Source organism: Populus trichocarpa, chromosome 1, assembly GCF_000002775.5.
Source record: "Populus trichocarpa isolate Nisqually-1 chromosome 1, P.trichocarpa_v4.1, whole genome shotgun sequence".
Classification (NCBI taxonomy): domain Eukaryota; kingdom Viridiplantae; phylum Streptophyta; class Magnoliopsida; order Malpighiales; family Salicaceae; genus Populus; species Populus trichocarpa.
In genome coordinates this window covers 24865135-24888699 of record NC_037285.2, presented here as the reverse complement: position 1 = coordinate 24888699, position 23565 = coordinate 24865135, and the positions used below count along the sequence as shown (strand labels likewise).

Here is a 23565-nt window from a genome sequence, read left to right as displayed (position 1 = left end):
CACGCAGACAAGGTTCATGAGGAAACTGCAACCTCGAACTCTAGTGATTATAAGGTGGTTCCCCTACTGGCAGGGCTTGTAGGGTTCTTGTTCTGTTCCTTCTTTTTGCTTGTGTAAAAGATGAAAGAAAAGTGAGAGGCATCCTTGACCAGACAACTCATTCATGGCGAGTCTAAACTAAATATTAATCTTTTCTGTACAAAATCATTGTATTTTACACATGTAAGCAAGCCCATCCTTTGATTAATTATCAAGGACTTTCTTCTTTTCGGTTGGAAAGTGCTTTTGCAAATATTTATTAATTAACATTTGCGGTTAGAAAGCGCTACTATACTACCAAACTAGCTCTATCACGGACAAAAATGCAACCTGCTATGCAGCCTAGCCATACATGCTATGCAGCCTAGCCTAGCCTAGCCTAGGGTTTCATGAAATGATGAGTACTTGATTAATATCAAACCATAATCAAGCAGCTGAATATGATATGTATCACATCATGGTTTACATAGTTCATCATAGACAACGCACAGCAAGAATTGAGCATCTTAAATTAATCACACAAGCTGTGTAGGATCTCATGAAATGATAATCATGGATATTTCACAATGAATCAGAGTCTGATTTAAGGCAGACAAGAGTTGCAATGTAATTTAACAAAATTGTCCGATTTGACTTGTAATTTAAATAACAAGGGACTAATTTTGATTTTTTTCCCCTTCAAACCAGCACTTTTTCAAGAACATACTTGAAAAATATCACAATTTTCAGAAAAGTAACAGTCTTAATGGATTGCACTATTCAAAATAACGCATTATTCCTAGCAAAGCAACCTTAAATTTTGTTTTTTTTTTTTGTAAACAATCCAAACAAAAGTTTTAGAAAAAACGAAGGTAAGAAAAAGTATCATACAAACCTTACAATGTTTGTTCATAAAAATAATCCAAACTAAAGAAGAACAGGGAGAAGCACATCAATGGTGCCCTATTGTCTCTATAACTTTGAACTTATACTCCATGGTATTGTTTGCGCAATAAGTAAAAGAAGAGCGTTGTGGTGGAGAAAATTAAGAAATTAGACATGGCACCTCACTAGAGATTTTAACCGGGGAGGAGGAGCATAAAAATGGCAAGCTGGGCCACGGACGAGTGGAAGATCGAGAGAGATAGTGATTTGATAGTTAAAAAAAAGCTTGTTACAGGGTTATGGATTATAGCAGTAGCGATTAAATATGTGCAATGATGAAAATTAGAAATAATTTTATTTTGCAGCATAAAAGGCCATGGGAAGAGTTGATGAAGATCATAAGCAATATCTCGTTACCAAGATAGTAATTGCCATGGGAAGAGTTCAAGAAAGAAAAGACGAATTACGCACTTTTGAATTAAAGCCAAGTAAAAAACGTAATTAAAATCTAAAATTAACTGTAAAAATAATTAAAATAACTAAAATAATACATTGATTTTTTTGAATCTCAGCTAGTTACAGTGAGCCAACACCATATAGAATTAAACCTGTAAAATTATCAGATAAAGAAGGGCCAAAACCAAACCCTTGCATATTGTTATTAGAACAAGGCATCATAGCAGGACAGCTGTGTTGGGCTTAGTGGACCAATTCTAATGCCAGCGCGCGCGCGCGCACACACTCCATTGCTTATCCTGTTCAAACACTCTCGCAGGAAACTCATGATAGCAGATGGTATAAACCAATCAAACAATAAATTCTCAATGCCTTGGAAAAGAAAATCCGGCAACACATTGATGCTCTTTGTCGAAACATTGAGGAGGAGAGGCCAACCTTTACTTAATTGTCAATACAAATCCTTTTTAAACACCTAATAATACCTCTCCAATATAGTCCACCAGAGAAGTGGCATGCGTTTAGGATAACTTTAGTTTTTGAGAAGCTTAGTGTGTGATCCCACTCTTTCACCAGTAATGAATCACTAACCTGTAGGGATTTCCCTCTACCACTTTGCTAGATCACGTACTGAGACACTCGACTCAATATGTGATCATTCATGCTCTCTTTTTAAGAGATTATCAATGGATTGACTATTAGTGGGATTCACAGTTCAAACGAGAGCCCTTTTCCCCTTTCCCCCTTCCCCTGCAAGACCAAAGGAAATATGGATAAAATCTTCTAGTTCACATTCTAAGGAAATAGGGCCAATCCTACCCTCAAAGTTGCATGCACAAATTAAGATCAACACTTCATCTGAGGCATTCTTACCTCTCCGCCTAATGGTCCATGGGCAGCCATTGCTTCAAACTGGTTCACAATAACTTGTCCCTGCAGCAATTTAAGTCGTTAGCCAAGTGAAACCAGAATGAGAGGCCATATAAATGCAACACTTTCAAGACTGGAGGCATATTATACCAGTTCTAAGAAAGGATACAGGGATTCTGCATTTTTTAGTCACTTGTTTGGGTATTAGAATTTGCCAACACCTTTAGCATCAACCAAAGTCCAATGAGCAGGATTTTCCACTAATCCGATAACCCTCCTGTCAGTCAGCAGAGAAAGCATTTTGAGACATAAAGATAATAGATATCGTGAAAACCAACGCTTCAACCTTGAATACTATTTGAGATATGTGATGAACTTGCAAACAGATTCTTTTCTTGTGTCATGTGTTTATTCCAACTTTCAGGAGAACAGAGAGTTGTTAGAAAATCAATTAAAAATGTCAAAACTAAATTGAGCTTTCTTACGTTTAGTTTGTCTGATAGTCTGAAAAATCTTTTCTAATTTTCAGAAAAATTGCCTCTGTGAAATTTGGACTTGTCATAAATGGAGTTTGCAGATGGGACAAAACAATCATATTTAGCTTGTGGTAGGAGAGTTTAAATAAGCCTCAATTGATAATTATTTAACTGGTTTATGGTCTGACAACGGTTGGCTTCAAGTCCCTTTTTCTGTGTTCTTAAACTTGCTTGACTCTGCCATATTGTCTGCCTACAGTTTTTGCTTGTGTTCTTTTGCATATTTGGAACATGTCCTGACACTACACCTTATCATTTTTAAACATTCGAAGAAACCTATAATTCATTTTTTTTGACATATAAAGTCAAAACAAAAAATATACGTAGGTTACCAGCTAACAGCCGTAACGTTTTAACATGCATGAACAAATAGTTAATGATAAATCATCATTTAACCATTCTCTTGCCATGATACCATGAGTTCAAACTGCACAGTTTAAAACGCAGTAATACTAACAGCACAAGTGAGGGATCAAAGATAAAATCATCACAAAACTATTGTTGCATGCCAGATCTTAACATCACCGGCCTTAGGCACCAGATGTAATAAACATAATCATTCTGATTCTGCCTTGGAAGACTAATATTTCCCTGCCACAAGCAAATTTGGTCAGGAGCTACCACTTGGTGGAATCTAAAATACCATTGTTAGTTTCGGTAGTGATAGTTCTGGATAAACCTTAGTTAGAGACAAAGTAGTTGTAGCTCTAGCTTAGAGTAATGAGTCGGTAAATATGTGGTTAATAAGTGGAAGTTCAGCTGTGCAAGTAATTGATGCGTACTGTGTACTATGTCGTGTAAAAGGGCTCAGAAATAGCCGAGCAATTGTAACTAAGCCAAAAAATTTAAGGCTTTCTACTATGTAACCTTGCATGCTACCTTCTCTGCAATAAAAATCCTTCCCTTCAATAGTCCAAGGCCTATAATGTTTCTTTCAACTCTGACACTATAACCATTTCTATAATCAATTCATTTCCACGCCTAAAATATCAAACTTTGCACACTTAAACCCCCCAAAACTAAAACCTCAACTAAACCTAAAAATCTAACAAGGGGTCCCTCTGGAAGAACTCCATGTATCGATGATCCATGAGATGTTTTTCTACTACTATATTTATATTTGACATATAATGTATTTTCTAACAGAAGTAACTAGATAACTGTTCTATCCCTAGCCTAAAAAATAAGGAACACGAAAAACTATGGAGAAAGAATTGTAAGAAGTATTGTCATGCACGTGAAACTGATGTAATTGATATGAAACAAGGATGGCAAAAGTCCTCAATCGATATCTGCTAGCAGTTTGATATTAACCAGGCATGCAAGATATCTTAATGAAACCCATGTGATAGCCAATGTCATCTTTCGACAACGCATCAACTAGTTGTTTGGATACTGTTACGTGTCTAAAAAATTTCACAACATGGTATGGTAATGTGTAGAAAAAGAGAAGCCTGTACATAGCAAACAGAGCAACAAAAAGTTTAAGTGTGAAGTCTCTTGGTGCACTGAATTTGGATATCACAAATACAAAAGAACAGGGAAGCAAAAAATTCAAAAAGGAAATAAAAAACTAAATAAAATTATTGACGTGTATAATGTATATAACTAAAGGCAGAAAGAACCAAACAAATCTTTCACCAAGAGTTCATGCACGTACCAGTTAAATAGCTGCTTTCTGTCTTATAGAACACCTACTATGCAATCAAGGATGATGCTGCATGCTTCGGTAAACACGTCTTTAGTAAGAAACCACATAGTTTCCCAATGAAAGAGCCAGATAATAAATCTACAACAGCAAAAGTATAAACACCTGTAGTGTGATCCCAATATTTTGCTTAAATTGCAATTGGCACTCAATGCCTAGATTGGCAAACACAGTCTTCATAAACACAAACATGTATTAGTTTCCAACAACACAACTAAATCACAGTACTCAGACAAGGAACATGCAATCAATTTAACCCTTATTTCTATCGCTACATCAGTTCAAGCTTCTCCTTCTACATTCACGGTTATGTCCATTGTCTGCTCCTGAAGCTCTAGGAACTTCAATCCTTCTCCTGGATGATGAAGAATTTGTTTCTACACTATTGTCCACTTCTGAAAGCCTAAAAACTAGATTTCTTCTTCTAGAAGATGAAGAAACGGGCACACTAAAATTGCTTTCTATAGCAGTACCCGTTCTATGGCTTTCCAATTGAGAAACAGTGACAACATCATCAGGCCTGGAAGAAGAAGCAGACTGTGGCAATGTAGAATCAGCATCGGCAACAGTATCCGGGTTCTGGCTGTCAGGTTGAATAACAGCAGCAATGCTTGAAAATGAATCTCTATCAGCAGGACGTGAAGATTGTTGATGGTTTCTTCTCCCACGATGGCTGTGCAAAATTGCCCCAAGGTCCTCAAATAATCTTTCTGTAGATTCCATAGCAGATTCCATTGCAGAGTTCACTGCAGATGAAAAGGAGGATAGTGAAGCAGCTCCTTGAAACAGTAACCTAGAAACTTGAACAGAACGGTGGTGCTGGCTGCTGTCTGCCCCTATGGAAGGCAGTGCCTGAGAAGTACTGGTTCGATTTGCCAAGAAACTGATTCTGTCAGATTCAAGAGGAACACCATCAAGACCCTCTGACGGAGGTATCTCCCCCATTGCAATGAGCACATTGCCAATATACCGCATCCTTTCCTCAATGGAAGAAGAAAATGCACCGTGATTAATGAGTTGTTGCCTCACACTCTCAACTCTTTGTGCAGAGGGCCTAGGAGGAACCTTCAAGCCAGACTCCTTCAACTTGAGCTTCTTGTTATCATAACTGTTTCCATTGCCATAAATTGGAATAATGCTTGTATCTGTAACCTCTTCCACACAAACAGGGCATTCTTTCACATTCGAGTAAACATACGACAGCTGATAGAAGCACGGCCAACAAAACAGGTGTCCACAAGAAGTTAATATAGGATCTTGTGCCATATCAAGGCATATGTTACAATCAAATACACTCCTCCTGTCAGTTCTGGCCTTCTTACCATTCCCATTCCTGCCTAATGCTTTAGCTATCAAATAGGTACTCTTTCTTTTGCCAAATTTATTCATCTCATCTCTCCTTTCTTCAGTAGCAACACTAGCCTCCCCAATAAGCAGCCCACCATCACTGCGAACATTAACAGTAGCTGGTTCCACAGAAACATTCACTGTTTGAGGGGTAAAGTGACTTTGTCTCCATCTCTGTCGTTGTCTAGCCCTGAAAGTAACTGCTTCAAGCTGCCTGAGGCGTTCTTCTATATGACCATGGGTGTTTTCTAATTCATCTCGTATGGATGCTAGTCCCAACAGCGAGTCATTGGAAGGGTATAAAGGCTCTTGGTTCAAATCAAGATCCATTATTTCTAGCAAAAAACTTACACCACTCTGATTCAAAAATCTTTCTACAACAAAAACCAAAATCTCAATATACCCTACCCTGCAAAGAACAATAAAAACACAATCTTTAACTCACCCAGAAACTGAAATTTCCCATTATCTTAAACTCCCTAAAAACAAAAATTAATTGAGACAATTGTCACTCTCTAAATAAGTAAATAAGAGGGGAAAAAAAATCTAAACTTTACTAAACTAAACCCTCCCTGCATACCCAAAAAAGAAATTCAAAATCAGCTTAAAAAAAAAAAACAATTAAAATCCAAACCAAATCGAACTCCCACCAAAATGAAAAAAAATCCAAAACCAGCTCAATCATTGATTTAGTCACTAAAAAACAAAACCCAGAAACTGAAAGTTCTCCCCTCTATATTTTTAATCTTTTTTTTCAAGCAAACAGAAAAAAAAACCCCCCATTAATCTTTTGAGGCCCAAGAATGTAAATAAGACCAAGATTGTAAGCAAAAACACAATCAAACAATAACAACAATAATAATCAAGAAATTGAAAAAGAAAAGAAAAGAATAGGATAAGCACCTGTATGGAGCAGATGAACAGCTCAGGTCTTCTTCAAGATCAAAGATTTATCCATAAAATCATTTTATAGCAATCAATAAAAGTTAAAGCAAGAGGTGGTAGTTGTTTGAGGGATTGATTGACAGGTGCTTGGTTACTTGCATGTTCAAGGCCAGCTGGGTATAAAGTGCTGTCGTTTTGAGCACTGACTTTGATGTCCCTGAGGATTTGTGATTGGAGTTGTGGCACCAAAGCTACCAGGTCAAGAAACTTTGGTCCTGTTATATTCTTTTGCGAGCTAATGATATTTTTGGTGGTTTCTGCTTTGTTTAAATCTCCATTTTAGTCCATATACTCTTAATTGCCTTCTATTTTTGTCCATGGTCTTTGAGAAAAATCAATCATGTGCCCATGGTATTGTATTTGTTTTTATTAATATAGGTATTCGGTCAGCTTGCACGTACCTCAATTAATCCCTCAAGTCTTGAAGTTAACAATTATGTAAATTTCAAGTAGTCATAAAGTTTGTACCTATAGTATTGTATTTTTAAATAATCTATATGAAGTAAGAAATAATTTGATTGATTAAATTCGAATGCATATAAATTAAATAATTTTGATATGTTATGTTTTTTTTTGTCGATTATATAATTTGTCTATATTTATATATAAAACTTTAGAACACAATGAAATGTCTTAAATCACAATTTTCTTCTCAGAAATCAGCATCAACTACAACAGATTATTCATGGGGATAGTGAGTTGATCTTGATGGCTAGTAGCTTCCTTTAACGCAAATCTTATTCCCAAGTACTGATGATGATCATCATAATACAACAATTAGAATTTAAGGGTGCCTTTTCTTTTCCTTCCCAAGGATTCTGTTTTTCTCTTGCAAGAAAAAAATAATCCTGGAACCACAGATTATTAAAGCATAGAGAAACAGACGTTGTCAATACACATGAAAAATCTGAATAGATAGCTAAAAACTGGAACCACCTCCAAGGTCCATTCCACCTCCAAATCCTCCAATATCAACTCCACTTAATGATGATGATAAATCCCCACCACCCCCACCAAAGGTGCCTCCAAGATTAATACCTCCGCCACTATTATTTCTGCCACCAGTACCAAGACCACCGATGCCAATACCAAGTAGTGCTGGCAACAATATAGAGCCTAGCTGGTTCAATGAAGAATTCGCCTGCCCCCTTGGTCTCCCATAAGACATAGGCATATTTGATCCAAAAACATTTGAGGTAGCAGCTTTTGGCACATAATTGTTAGGTGCAAGGTTTTGCATGACAGGACCTGTTGCCAGTGGAGTTCCAACGGCCTGATACTGAGGAATACCTGATGCTGGTGCTGTTGATTGGTAGTATTGGGCTTGAGCTTGAGCTGGATTTGGCTGTGATACGGCACAATCCAAGTGAGCATCAAATCCACAGAGGTTGCACCTATAGAGCCATTGCTTGGAACCAAAGTTGTGGCACATGTCACAAGAAAAGCTCATGTTAGGGTAAGGAGCAAAGGGTGTAAGATTCAACTGGTGATGATGAGACTGGTGGGTGAGCACCAAGGGCATTGCCGCACATGTGGTATGGATATAAATGTTGCAAGTTCCACAATGGTAAGAGAAACCATTTCCTTGCTTCCCACACGCATCACAGTTGAATAAGTCTCCAGGATACATGGGGGTTGAGAGGAGAGACAGAACATGGTTTTGGTGATATGGATGAGTGATCTGTTGAGGCATTTGGGAACAAGAAACATGAAGAAAGTAGTTGCACTGTGTGCAAGCGTAGATCCATCCCGAGATCTTGAGCTTGCAACCTGAACATGAAGCTAGGCAAAGCGTCTGTTGGGGCTGGTAATTGGAGAGCTGTAATGGGTGTGGATGGCTGAAATGCTGAATTGCAGCTTCAGTTTGGGCAGGTAGCCTCCCCATGAACCTCAGATTTTCTCTCTTCTCTCAACTTGTTTTTAGTGGTAAATCAAACTCTTCTGCTCAAATTCGCATGATATCGATCGACACACGGTGCTACCGTTGACTCTGCTATCAAGCAAAGTCAACTAAAGATGCGGTAGAGTTTCCAGGTCAAGTTGCTTTTGTTTAACATGTTTTGATAACCATAAGAGCACTAAGGGATTTGAAAACTAAAACTCTGAGCTGGATGGAACAAAGTAGCTGGTTGGTGGCAGGCCATGACAAATTCGTATGGAACCTAACAAGTGGTTCACAGGCAATTTTTACTAAGCTGCAAGGAAAAAGGTTGGGGAAATTGCTGAACCTACTATTTACAGTGACAGGCTAATGATGAGGCTAAGGCTCAAGTGCTGACATTAAAAGAGAGGTTAATTGACAGTATAATGAATTGATTCTTCAACCTTGCTTTCTTTCTACTTTCTCAGCACTGCCTACACCAGAAACCACTCTTAGCACATAGAAAGCAGTAAGACCTTATAACTATCGAAGAGATTCAACTTTCTGGCAATGCCACTTTGGAATAATGAACCTTCAGAGAAGCAACTAGGTCCGTTCTCACCAAATCTTGTTCACTGTTCAGTTAGCCGCACTCGTTGAACAAATACTATGCTTCTATTATACAACCAATTTAACTATCAAATTGTATATTATTATTGACCTTGACTTTTCCTTATCTTGAGGATGTAATAGAGTACGGAATGAGGAGATACATATCCTGATATCCCAATATAAAATTCTAGTTGACTTTGGGGTTAAGAGAATCCTGCTTATATGCGACCTTGCCTGCCAAATTCTAGCAGTAGAATTTACTTGAGTAAATACTCTAAGATGGAGGAGATGCAGAAGTTGAGAGCAGAATTACCAACGTTTTTCGCTAAAGACACTTGTTGGAATCCTTGTGAGAGGCCAATATGATCATAGGAACGACTTCATGGTTGTCTATCATGTAAGCTTGCAAGCATGCATTCTCCTTCTCACAATCCATGAGAATTTTTAACCTGATGATTTTTAATTTATTTTGATGGGAGTTAAAATATAAAATTAAAATATCATAAATTTATTTTGATAAAAAATATAGTTTATTAACTTGCATGAAAACTAGAAACTATAATATACTTTTACTATTTTATCCTTATCATTAAGATAAATATAGTTATCCGCTTTCAAATTTAATTTTTAATATTTAAATTTAAATTTTAAAAAACAAAATTAAATTTATTTAGAATTTTATTTCTTACACGCGATGAGATTCTTGTACTATTAATATATACAACATTAAAATAAACCTAGGGGGAGGCCAATATTATAAAAAAATTAGGAGAGAAAAAAAAAGACTTTACAAAAAAACATTAAAAAAAAGGGGGGCACGACCGCACCCTAGACTAGCCGTCGCTGGCCCCCCTTGCCCCTCAGTTTTTTTTTTTTTGCCTCTCTTCTTCCCCGGTCTCAGTCTCTTCCCTATTAGACCGTGATGTAACCATATTATTCGATAGTTTCACCCACATCTACCTAATGTTTTGTCCATGTTTTATATATAAAATATCTTGATATTCTTTGTTTTATGTTTTGAAGGTACTTTTGGATGAAAGATGCAAAAAGGAGTAAATTGGAGGTAATTGGCAGATTTGACGTTCAGTCGATGTTTTGTGCAGAGCGTGAGTTCTAGAGTTCGAAATGAAGTGATTCCAGTGGCACTAAAAAGCTAACATCTATACCTTTCTGGAAATGTAATGCAAGAAAAATAAAAAGAGAAAGATCATGGAAATCACATCCTGCAAAGTCAAATCTCGCATTCTGCCAGTGTTGACCTTTGGTCATTCAAATTTTAATATCTGGAGCTATAGAAGTCCAATTGATGTAAACTCAATTTTCTTGGATTCCTAATTCAAAGACCTATCCACGCTCCAAATGTCAGACAAAAAACGATGTCATATGAGGGATATATGATTTTCCAAAGATGACAACTGAATTCTGCCAACAAACAGGTTTCGTGAAGAAACGAGTCCAAATTACATTCCGAAGCATCTTAACCGACATCCAAGTTTTTATATCAGTAATTTAGCTCCTCTAAGTCAGAGCTTGAAGATTTCATGCAAGACTATTTCTTCTTTTTAGGGAAAATAGTTATTGAAGTACTTGAATGTAAACTGCCAACTTAAGGAAGGACTATTTTGTAAAATAGAGACTAGGGTTTCTTAGCATATAAAAAGAAAGAGAGAAGAGGCAGCAGCCAGCAGAAAAGAGGGAGAGCAGAAGGAGGCAGCAGCCAGCAGAGAATAAACACAAATTCTCTCCTCTACAAACCCAAAAATCATGCTCTTTTCATTCTTTAGAAGTAGTAGTTCAATAGTTATGCAAGGCTAAGCTCTTTTCTTGGTTGCAAGGACACAACAAACCTTCGGATTTCAAGAACCGTGAGATTTAGTCTTCCTTTTATTTTCAGTTTATGTTATGAATGAGTATGATTGTTTTCCTATGCATATTTCCTATGATTTCCTAGGATTAGTTATACGGCGGATCCGTTAATTAATCAACGTTAAGAAAAGATAAAATTTCAGAATATAAACTGCAATTTTTGTTTCAAGGATCGGTTCTAATTTCTGTTGGTGGATGTGTGCTTGCGACCAAGGTTTATTTTCTTGATAAGTTTCGGTTTTAATTGATTTTGTTTGCTAGTTTAATTGCTGCCATAGTTTAGATAATCACAAACCAAATCCCCCCAATTACATAACGTACAACATGAAAATCTGACTTGAAACTTCCTCGTGGGATCGACCCTTTGCTTGCTCTATACTATCTTGTGTGTTGTGTTTGAAGCTAGGATAATTAATTTGTGCGACCGCGACATCGCAACAGACCGACTTTTCATTCTTCAATCTCAACCCCCAAGAGCTGCAACTCCTCATAAAAAAAAAAAAGTCTTTCTCCCTTCCGGTCAACGACCTTTAGTCTCTCTTCCCCTCTCTCTGCATCTCCCTTACTATCATAGCACCATCAACAGCTTCAGCAACCGGGAGCAAACACAAGCCAGCAACAGCAACAACAGAGGGAACCCTTCTGTCTTTTCCTCCTTTCCTAAAGTAGCATGCACCGGCATCCGCTACGCCCCGCATGTCCAGCATCAGCCTTCTTTTCGGTCCAACACTTGGAGCAACACCAGTATCGTACTGCAACAACAACAAATAACACAAGCAAGCTTCACCGTGCTCCTCTCGTCCTCCATTAAAGCAACGTTTGGAAACCCTCCTTCACGCCACCAACGTTGTCTCCACCGTGAATAGCGAGCTGGACCGTCAACCGTGAGCAGTGCCTGGCCATCTCCCTCCTCACCTCCTGCGGTAGCTGTGCTCGGGTAAGTCCCCCTTATTGCCTGTAACAATTTAATTGCATTGTTACTGTTGCATGCATACGTGAATTATTCACGCATGCATGCAATAGTTGGAGAGCCGGTTACTTGCTTGGGCTAGTAACCGGGTTGGGTTGGCTGGATCCAGCCCAGCCCGTACGGCTGGGTTAGATCCATCCCTTAAAAAAATTGTTTCTTCTGTATTTAAATTTAAATTTTGCAAATTTATTCACTGGCGCCAGAGTCAGAAATACCGTACTTTTTGGGTAACGCAATATTACCAACGTCAGAGTTAAAAATATTCATATGTAAATATTCACTGACACCAGAGTCGGGAATATTATAGGAAGACCATAAGAACGGAACACAAACAAACCTGTAACAATTTAAGATAAAACTAGTAATGCAACTTGTCTCAGGTAGGACGCTTAAGAGGTGATAATATCTTTCTTTTCGCGTAACCAGTCCCATACTATAGAATCTCTGTTGACCGGTTAGGGTTTTTAATGACCATAATATTAGGTAGCGACTCATTGAACAAGACATATTCCCTTAAAGAATAAGATATTAAGTATTTATTTATTTTTATTTATAAAATTATTTTTAATGGGTCATGATGTACGAGTGTGAGAACACTGTTAATAGTTTATACCTACGCTGATGGCTGGTGTGAGACCACCGAAATCTGCAGTATCCATTTTATGATTGCTTTGCTGGAAGATTCAAGATCATCGTCTCCATTTTTGCCACCACCTGCTAGTGTGAAGGGAGGGATGTCATATTGGGTCTTCGGATTCATGGGCCTTTTCATATTTCAATTTCTTAATTGGATTTTGTCTTTAAAACAAGCCCAATTCTCCAACTTTATTAAAACCATGCTTTAAGGCCCATTAGCCTCCTTGAGATGCTGAGAAATGCTTATGCAATGTAGCTGGAAACTGATGTATAATTATACTATGATTCGAACAAAATTTTATGGAAATAATAATTGAGGGTTAACATCATATTAGGGCTCAACCTCAAACCAATTTTAAATTGAGTCACCGAATTGATTGTTTTATCAATTGGGTCCCCAACGTATACACCAATTCTCTAGATTTCTCAAAATTCTTAAAATGTATATGAGAGAAATTTCCCAAAACATAAAAGCAGATGAATAATGCTGCAATTTCTCCTAAATTATGAAGGATTTGGGTATGAAATTCTTATAGAGGAAAATAGACATTTTGTTCTACCTTTGGTAAAACTTTTAGATGGAATGGCTTCTTGGATATCGAGAATCAAAATTTTGAACCCCTTAAAGATAGAGAAGAGATTAAAGTTGCTAGGGTTAAGAGGGCAATTGTTTTTTTTTTTTTTTTCCTTAAAGCTTAATTGGTTAAAATTCCTATTTGACATATAGGGATTTAAATGCAAAACAAAATTTAATCTCAAAGGCTAGACTGTAAATGCTATATACTATCAGAAAATAAGTCGTGATATCCTATTAAAAATAATATCTATTTATTTTTTTAAAATTAATTAATGAAATATCATTAATTACTTTCTCAATACTATAAATGTTTTACTGCAACCTTTTCTCATAATGTTGTATTGGAAAAAATCACCCGTATAAATTCAAATCTCAAACTAAATCAATAACATCATTTCAAAAATGGATTGATATCAACAATAATAATCAATAAAAAAAATAAAAAATAAAAACAAAGAAGAAAGACAAATCTCATCAAGGGGTACATCTAAAGATGGAAGGCTTTCAAAAATAATCAGCGTTCAGTCGAAGAATTTGTTGTCAAAAACAACATATGCTACTCAAATTTCATCGAAATTAATTATTAACAAATATATTAAAAAGGCATTAGAGATTTCTTGTAGCCACAGACATACTTTACTATTCACTACAATAATGGAATGATGTTTATGACCTTGACAAGAACAATTAATTGCTTTTGATTTAGATGTGTTTTAGTTATTTTACACGATTTATTTGTCATCATTTATTTATTTGGAAGTGTTTTCGTTAATTCATCTTTTAATTGCATAGTAAAATAAATAAAATACCCTTAGAATAAAAAAAAACTTACACCGTAGACAAGGGTGTTTTGATATTTTTACTTATTAATTGTACAATACAATTACATAGTTATTCTTGGGGTAAAAAAAATAAGCCATAAAAATAAGGGCATTGGCGTCTTTTCCTCAAGTTTTTTTTTTTTTGAAATTAGGGTTGGTAAAGTGTGATAAAGTAATTTGACATTTAATTAATATTTTTTTATTCAAAAAACTGTTGATACATGTTGTTCACGCGTGGGAGGCGCCTCACACTTTGAGCAGCGTGTGCAGCGCCTCCTGATGGTGGAAAATTGTCTTCCATTATCTTGTTTTGTGCTCCAACATGTACTTTTTTTTTTATGGCCGACACGTGTTATCTAAAGGTGGTCGTATACTATTACTAATAAATAATGATAATGATAATAACACTACTAACAATGATAATAGTGATAAAAAAAATATATTTAAAAAACTTATATATTTATTATTTTTTATAAAAACTTTTTATCCCACCTGCAACAAAGCACAAGTTAGAAAACTAGCAAATCACCATAGTATCAAGGCATAGACTCTTCTCTCTCCCCTCTTCTTCTTCTTCTTCTTCTTAATTTTGAACTTAAGTCTAAATTGCCACCAAGTCTAGCCTGCAATAGAATTTGGCTCGTTTTTCCTGTCCCATACTTGATCTCTTCTTAATTAATTTTGTGTATAGCTTAAGTTCTATCATCCCAATTTCTCTAACTCAATTAAAAATTTTAAACACAAGAATTCTTCTAAATGAATTAAAAGTTTCAAAATAAATATGTGCAAATTTCAATTGAGAAGGTGTAATATATACAGCCCTATGACTTTCTTTTTTTATATAAGTAAATTAAGATTTTCAATACAATTTGCGTTCAAAGAATTTTCATTTTAAAAAATACTTTAAATAATTATTATAAAAAAATCTTATATCGTAATTAATAAATTAAATTTTTTTATTTACATTATAGAGAAAATAATTTCCTTTAACAATATTCTACTCGAGAAGATTATTCACCAACTTTTATAAACACCACTTTTTACTCTTAAAAGTTAAACAATTTATTTTTAATTTTTTACCAATCACTTTCTTTGTATTTTCTTTTTAGAGCATAAAGTAGTAAAAGTTTTTTTTTTTTTTTTAAAAAAAAAGAAGAAGCAAGAGACGAAAAAGACTTTATTATAACTATTTAACCTTCTATTGGATCTGGAAGCTCTTAATTAAAAGCTAGCTAGCATTTTAAAATTCTTTATTAACATGCCATGTCAGCAACATTATTTAAGATTGGATTCAATAAACTAATTTTTAGGGTTAAATCATTTAGAAAAGCGACATGATCTCCTATCCCATAAAAAAAAAAAAAAAAACTCCATCAATTTCTTTTCTTTTTCTTTTTTAACTTGAAAGACCTTTCTATTAGACTTTTTTCTAATCTATAAATTGAAAGACCTCTTAATTCCATATAATTAAAAGATTTTCCCTTTCTATTAGACTTTTGCAACATCCTCTTCTCTTGTTCAAAACTCTTTTCCCCTACTAATTAGTTAGTATTTGGAAACGCGGTGCAAACTGTGTTCCTTAAAAATTCATTTTTTTTGTTAAAAAATAATTTTTTTTGTATGTTTTGGATCATTTTAATGCGCTGATCTCAAAAATAATTTTTAAAAAATAAAAAAAATTATTTTAATACATTTCAGCACGAAAAACACTTTAAAAACCAAGCGCAACCACACTCCCAAACTTCATTAATAAAATCTTCACCGCTATATATATATATATATATATATATATATATATATATATATAAACATTAAGTTGATTTCTTACTTAGCATCATTGTATCCCATCAAACGTGTCAATTTTTATGTCATCAACTAAATGTTCTTCGGCTTGTCTTTATCTTCTTTAGTCCTTCATATTATTTGAAGTTTTAGATTTGGTCTTTGAACTAAAAAGCCCATCAATTTGGCCCAATACTGATATCATGATAGGAGAAAGGACAACCATCTGTATTCGTTTGTAATAACACTGATTATGCCTTTGGAGTTAATTATAGCTTAGTTCATATGTATTAAAAAAAAACTAAATATTTAATTTATGAAGTATAAAAAATAATAAAATAGTCCCTTGACCGAGTAGTATTTATTTCAAAAAAATATTTTATTTTCTCATCAACCTTTCCATTTCATCTACTTTCTTTTCCTTTTCTATTTCTTAAAATAAAACAAAATAAATTGAAATGGATCATGGAAATAATAAATTATAAATGGATTTAAAACCATACAAGGGGTTAAATATATAGTTTCTGAAAATACCATAGGGACTGAAATACCTTGGAGAACAAAGACTCGGAAATACAGATTTATTGGCTAAACATTGATCTCCCAAACATGGAAAACATGGATGAGCAAAATAACTAGATTATCTTGAATATCTATAATTGTTTTGAAAAACTGAAAAAAGTAATAAAATTAAATTTGTTGGATAGTTTGATTAGAAGAAAAAAAATACAATTTGGTTTGGTTTTAGATTTTAAAAATTGACCTGAAATCAAACCGAAAAAGTTGATAATATAAATAATCAAATTGAACCAAACGACCTATTTTTTATGTAAAAAAATCAAGCCTAATTTTTATTTTTTTGCTCATTTAGCTTTAACAAAAGCAAAACTGATACAAACCAAATTAAAACCAATTAATTTTTATTTTTGTTCTAATTTGATTAGATTTAAAATGTTGATTTTTTTTTAATTTGGTTAGATTTTTTAATCCAACCCACACCGTTGAATTGATACCCACCCCTTCACCAAGATAGGTTGACACCTATAAATTACCGCCAATAACTTTTGAAAAGTAATTAGTTACCATTTACCTAGTTTCAATTGTCGGTGATGATATCCTAAAATCCAAGATATGTTACTATAAGGTTATTTAGTGTTCGGGATAGTGGATAATTAATATATTCAAGTGCTTATATTTCTTCGCTTTAATCTAAGGAACTCCAAGCTAATAATAGAAGCTTGAATATCTGTAAAAACAGTCTCAATCAGAGAGACTTAAAGACTCTCTGATTGTAAAGTCAACATATTTATGAGAAAAATATAAAATAACTTAAGACAATAAATGATTTAAAAAAGCTTTAGATTCAAGGAACAAAAATGTTTGTTCTTGAATTTTAAGTTGGTTAATGTAATAAAATCTATGTATTTTTTTATCTTAAGAGATGAAAAGTTATCAACCTTTTACCTGGATGGTTTATGCAGTATTTATACCTCTCTGAACCTTGTCGTTTTCAGAGAAAAGAAAGATTGGAAAGTCCTATGTTTTCAGCGATATTAATTGGAGGCAAATATCTCTTATATATCATTAATGAGATAGTAAATATGGTAGGTGACCTTATATACACCTTTAAGTATAGAAAAATTATTACCTTAATATGAAAAATTATTCTAGATGGAGAGACATGACGGTTTATCACGTCTTTAATATTTATATTCTAGAGGATCGTCCAGGATCATGTTTATAACCTTAGAACTATGTAATGTCCAAGTTCTTTGGGTCTTGAATATTTGTCAGACCCATGTTTCCTTGGACTTGTCTGACTATAAAGTTCAAGTTCTTTGAGTTTGAAATGTTTGCTAGACCTACGTTACCTTGGGTTTGACTAATTACCATGTCCAAGTTCATTGGGCTTGACATGTTCACCAAACCTACATTACATTGAGCTTGACTGACTGCAAAGTCCAAGTTCTTTGAGTGTGACATATTTACCAGACCCACATTACCTTGAGTTTAACTGACTGCTATGTCCAAGTTCTTTTGGCCTGACAATGTTTACCAAACCCACATTACTTTGGGCTTGGCTGACTGCCAAGTCCAAGTTCTTTAGGTTTGGTATGTTTGCCAAACCCAAGTTATCTTGGGTCTGACTTACTGCAAAGTTCAAGTTCTTTGGGTCTGACATGTTTGCCAGACCTAAGTTATCTTGGGTCTGACATGTTTGGCTTATTGCAATGTCTAAGTTCTTTGGATCTGACATGTTTACCAGACCCAAGTTACATTGGGTTTGGCTGACTGCCAAGTCCAAGAACATGTCAGACCCACATTTCCTTGGACTTGGATGACTGCCAAGTCCAAGTTCTTTGGATCTCACATTCACCATACCAACGTTACCTTAGGTTTGCGAGACCCATTTTATTTAAAAAGACTTTTTATAAATAAAAATCTTAGCCAAAAACTAACTTATTAGTTGCCCATCCAAGCCTTTAATGTGTAATCTTACATTAAAGGCTTAAGAGATTTTGAGAGAGACAATCGGTCAGTAAACATTTTGTTTTTTTTGGGAAGAGGCAATAGGGTTTTGTAGATCTAAAATGATTTCTAGAAAAAAGAAAAATGTTTTTGGGAAGACCACGCAACAACATGCAATAAATATTTCAGGCTATTGACTTTTCTAGGGTTATAGATGAAGTGTCATCTGTCTTGCATTCCTATCTTTTTTTTCTTGTACTTTTCTTAAATCTTTTTTCCAGGATCTCCTAACTTAGGTTCTTCCAATATTTATAAAAAGAGAGCAATTTAAAAACAGAGAGGGATTTATTAACTAGGTAAACCATATCTTATTTCCTTGTGCTTTCATAAAATCTTCTTTAGTCTTTTCTTCCTTCTACCCTTATGACTTCTAGAAAAAGAGAAAGAAAATATTCCCAGAATGTGATTTCTAGAAAAAAAAAAGGTTTTAGGAAAACCACCCAAAAGCATGCAATAAATATTGCAGGCTATTTATTGGCCCTCATATGGTTATAGATGAGGTGCTACCTATCTTCCCTCTTTTCTTATACTTTTCTTAAACCTTTTTTCTATAATCTCTGGACTTAGGTTCTTCCAATATTTTACAAAAAGAGAGCAATTTAACAGTATAGAGGAATTTATTGACTAGGTAAACCAAATCTTATTTCCTTGTGCTTTCGTAAAACCTTCTTTAATATTTTCTTCCTTTTACCCTTATGACTTTTAGAAAAGGAAAAGGAAATATATCCCCTGAATGTGATTTCTAGAAAAAAAAAAATGGGAAAAAGTTTTTAGAAAAACCACCCGAAGGTATGCAATAAATATTGCAGACTATTGGCCTTTCTAGGGTTATAGATGAGGTGCTATATGTCTTCCATTCCTATCTTCCCCTTTTCTTATACATTTCTTAAACTTTTTTCTAGGATCTCCTAACTTAGGTTCTTCTAATATTTTACAAAAAAAGAGCAATTTGACAGTAGAGAGGAATTTATTGATTAGGTAAACCAGATCTTCTTTCTTTGTGCTTTCATAAAACCTTTCTCAATCTTTTCTTTCTTATACCCTTATGACTTCTAGAAAAGAAAAAGGAAATATATCCTTTAAAGGTGATTTCAGTTTTAGGCCTAAAATTAAAACCACTGATCGAAGATCTCCGGCCATAAGAATTAACCCTAGATCGTAAAGGGATGGTGCCCAACCTTTTTCTACTAGAAGAAAAGATAAATATGTTGTCTAGGAGGTTTCAAACCTAAGAGGACAACTAAGACTGCCCAAGACTCATGGGGACGACAAACAAAGTTCAGTGACTTGAGACCAAGTATCCCAGGCCAGAGCTAGTCAGCTATTAGATCACTACTAAATATAGTGGAAGTAATATTATCATTACAACCCCCATATGTTTATACGAGTTTGAAAACTCATTTCCTTCACAAGGATTTGTAATGGATGTTTTAAGGTACTATAATTTCAGTCCTGCTCAAATTCATTCCAATGGATGGATTATTCTATTCTCATTTGAAATATTATTGAGGATTTTAAACGAGGAGTCTTTGGTCAGGGTATTTAGACAATGTTATACCTTGATCAGTAGCATTGAAGGGGGGCCTTTAATGCCTTGGTTTTTTTTACTTTCATCAATAAACAACATAGACCAATGGAAAATATCATAAAGAGAAAGTTTTCTCGATAAAAAAAATGAAGAGATCAATGAGTAATAGTGAGGTATACTGGCTTAGCAGACCTCAAGATGAGTATATCTCAATCTAGAGCTATACTTATTATTGAAGGACACCCCTTGTTATAACCTAATTTTGGGCTCGTTGGCTTTTAATTTAATTTTGCAGCGTTAAAATGTAAAATTAAAATATCAGGGATTTATTTCGATGAAAAATGTGATTTGTCAACTTGCGTGAAAACTAGGGACTTTAATGTGCTTTTTTTCATTCTATCCTTATCATCAAGATAATTATAGTTATCCGTTTTCGAATTTGATTCTTAATCAAATTCAAAATTCAAAGAAGATAATGAATTTGTCTAGGACTTTGTTTCCTGTTCGCAATGAGACTCTTGCACTATAAATACAGATCGCCATGCATGCACAAGCAATAGGGGAGGGCATTACAAGAAATCATAGGAGGTACATTACAAAAAAAATTAAAGAAAGACATTACAAGATAAAAAAACATTACTAAAAAGAAGAAAAAAACATAAAAAGGGTGGGGCGGCGAACCCTATACTAGCCTCCGCTGCCCTTTTTTTTTTTTCTCTTCTTCCCCGGCCTCTAGATCTTCACAGAACAAGGGCTCCCTCATTTTCACCATTTTTCCTTGGCTTGAAACCCCAGAAGGCGGGCCTCCCTCAGCTTATCCTCGTAACCCATATTGAGCAGAACACAAAAACAAAGGCCATCTTCCTCAACCAAAGCACACCCCTCCATCCTCACTATCACCGTCCACCGTGGTCACTTGCAAAACTAGTAGCCCTCACTCCCCTTTCTTTTTCCTTCGGCCAATATTGCCACCATCTTGACCAACCTGTGACAGCCCCCTGCAATAACAACTTCTCCTTACACCAGCCACTCTCTGCAAGACTGCACCCATTGTAAACAACGCACAAACCAGCAACCTACACTCCTACTCCCCAGCAGCAAGCTTCCTCTCTGCGGACTAGCACTGTGTGCCTCCTCCAACTCCATCAACATCCAGCAACCACCACTGTGCACCGTGAGCATGCACCAGCCATAGCAGCAGGCAACATCGACCTTCTCTTCTTAGTAGAGACAAGATAGACACAAACACAGGGACACAAAGCAGGAGACCAGGGTAATGAAGCCAACACTGAAGACTAAGAAAATAGAACGACTAGAACAAGTGAAGATAAAAAGAAATATGAGGAGTGTCTGTTCAGCCAGCAACATCATGTCTCAATCGCCATCGTCCTCGTCTCTGGTTGCACCACCCCTCCCTGAACAGACGAATACGAAGGAGAACAGAGGAAGCACAAGATGAACTGGGAGGAGGGAATACTAGTGGAGAAAAAGAAGAAACGAAAGAGGAGGAGAAAATAGTTGGCCAGTCTTCTTTCACCAGCATCTTCATGGCTAGCATCAGGTAAGTTCTTTGCCTTCCCTCCTTTTTGCATTATAATTCACTTGCTACTGTAACAGTGAATTATAATTCATTTGGTTCTGTATTAGGCGTGCATTGACGAATGCTTGCTACTCGATCGGGTCACTGGTTTAGGCCAGTGACTAGGCTCGACCAGGTGGTTCAGACCCAACCCCCCTCTAAAAAATAAATTTATGTATATATGCATTTATTTAAATTCATTTTATTGGTTTATTCATTAACACTAGAGTCAGGAATACCATATGTTTTCTTTTTCACTACGTAATATTTACCAACGCTAGAGTGAGAAGTATTTGTAGTTGAATATTCACTGACGCCAAAGTCAGGAGTACCACATCTTTTGGGTTATGCAATATTTACCAACAACATGGTTGGAAATATTCGTAGGTGAATATTCATTGATGCTAGAATTAGAAACATTGTAAAAAAAAAGAGAAGAGGAAAACAAATTCGTAGCAATTTAAGACAAAACCGACAATGCAGTCTGCCTCAGGTAGGACTCTTAAGGGGTGATAGTATCTTTCCTTTAGCGTAACCAGTCCCGTGCCAAAGAATCTTTATTGACCAGTTAGGGTTTCTAATGACCATAACATTAGGTGACGACTCTTTAAACAAGACTGTTCCCCTTAAAGAACAAGATACCAGATATTTGTTTTTTTTCCAAGATAAATTTTTAATTGGCCGCCACGATGTTCGGGTGTGACACCCTAAGCAGGTATAAATGAAAAATCATTCTTGGGCCCAAAGAAGGAGAGGGTTTGTACTAGGTTGGATAACCTCCATACTGAATATGACATCAGTTGTATGCCTAAAGGGCTATATGGCGTTTCAGGTAATTTTGCTCTCATATGTTTTTTTTTTTTTTATTTCAATACCTTTCATTCCTTTACTATTTCTTTATGCAAGGTCTTTACCTGGGACTGCTGGATCCGAATTTAGTGGGTCTACCCCGTCTATGCTTTATCATGTTCCTACGCCCTCTTCTAATGACAACTCTTCTTTTAAAGAAAATCAACAATTGAAGTGAAGATGAAATGTTAGGTCTTCCATTCAAATTAACATTGAGGAGATTTCAACAGTCTAAGTCCAAGCTGAGGATTTCCTGAAGATATCTATGTAACTAATCTTCTTGTTGATGAGGTTTGTCAAGAGGCAGCGGAGGGTCTCGCTTTTCCCTATCAGGAGGTCCCGAGGTGCCAACTCCAACCTCATTCATTCTAGAGGTCACTTCTTATTGGAAGGGAAGGAAAGTCTCTATCCATTTAGATTATGATGTGGAGATTATTTCCCCTCTACATAGCGGTCTTACTCCCACAAGTCTAGTTTACTTGTTTCTTGTGTCTTCTAGTCAAACTCCTCCACCTTTCAATATGGAGGATATCTTCTTTAATCTCAAGTTGGACCATAACCTCATTCATTTCCCCACTTTAAGTGAAGAAGAAAAAGGGATAATAGAGACTATTCTCCAGGGAAGGTCCACGCTAGGACCTGGTGGGTGGGATATGATTAAAACAATGGAAAAACTCCTCACCTTTCCTTAAGATATGGAAGGAATGATCGACCCCAGCTTTCAGTGTATTCTGGCCATTATTGGACATATGACTTTTCAAGTAAGATAGAAATTTAATTTAATTTTGTTTTTATGCTATTATGAAAGATAACTTATATTATCTATTTTGTTTTTAGACATTTATGATGTGTGCCCACTCCAATAGTAGGCAGGTTGAAGAGAGAAGGGTCATGAAGGAAGCCAAATAGTAGTATCATGCAGAGAGACCATGTTCATCCCTTGGAGAGTACCTATGAAGAGAACACATACTATCCCCTAGGATTTTGTAAGCCATACACAATGATAAAGAAATGAAAATATCCATATATGAAAATACACATTCCTATTCACTATGATATGTTTTTAGATGGTGTAAATGCTAGGTATAAGAGAGACTCTTTCCTTTCATATCTTGTAGATGGTAAGTATTGGCTTTGATAATTCTTATAACTTTGAAGGATCATCCCATTTTGGAGCTAGTTTACACCTA

General features: G+C 35.4%; 2 protein-coding genes and 1 long non-coding RNA gene across 3 annotated transcripts; all 3 read right to left on the bottom strand.

Moving 5' to 3' along the window:
- Window positions 1–1404: 1404 nt before the first annotated feature.
- LOC112324352 (uncharacterized) lies at window positions 1405–2708 on the bottom strand. The gene is made up of 3 exons (XR_002978177.2): window positions 2380–2708; window positions 2233–2292; window positions 1405–2109 (listed from the first exon to the last, which is right to left on the bottom strand). It is a non-coding gene; the product is annotated as an uncharacterized LOC112324352 (long non-coding RNA).
- Window positions 2709–4586: 1878 nt separating this feature from the next.
- Window positions 4587–6996, bottom strand: LOC18094990 (uncharacterized). Its single transcript, XM_006369401.3, has 2 exons — window positions 6724–6996; window positions 4587–6229 (listed from the first exon to the last, which is right to left on the bottom strand). Exon 2 carries the CDS (start codon window positions 6148–6150, stop codon window positions 4750–4752), a length of 1401 nt encoding a protein of 466 aa, XP_006369463.3. The 5' UTR covers window positions 6151–6229; window positions 6724–6996; the 3' UTR covers window positions 4587–4749.
- Window positions 6997–7485: 489 nt separating this feature from the next.
- LOC18094989 (uncharacterized) lies at window positions 7486–9129 on the bottom strand. The gene has a single exon (XM_006369400.3). It carries the CDS (start codon window positions 8648–8650, stop codon window positions 7685–7687), a length of 966 nt encoding a protein of 321 aa, XP_006369462.1. The 5' UTR covers window positions 8651–9129; the 3' UTR covers window positions 7486–7684.
- Window positions 9130–23565: the final 14436 nt, after the last annotated feature.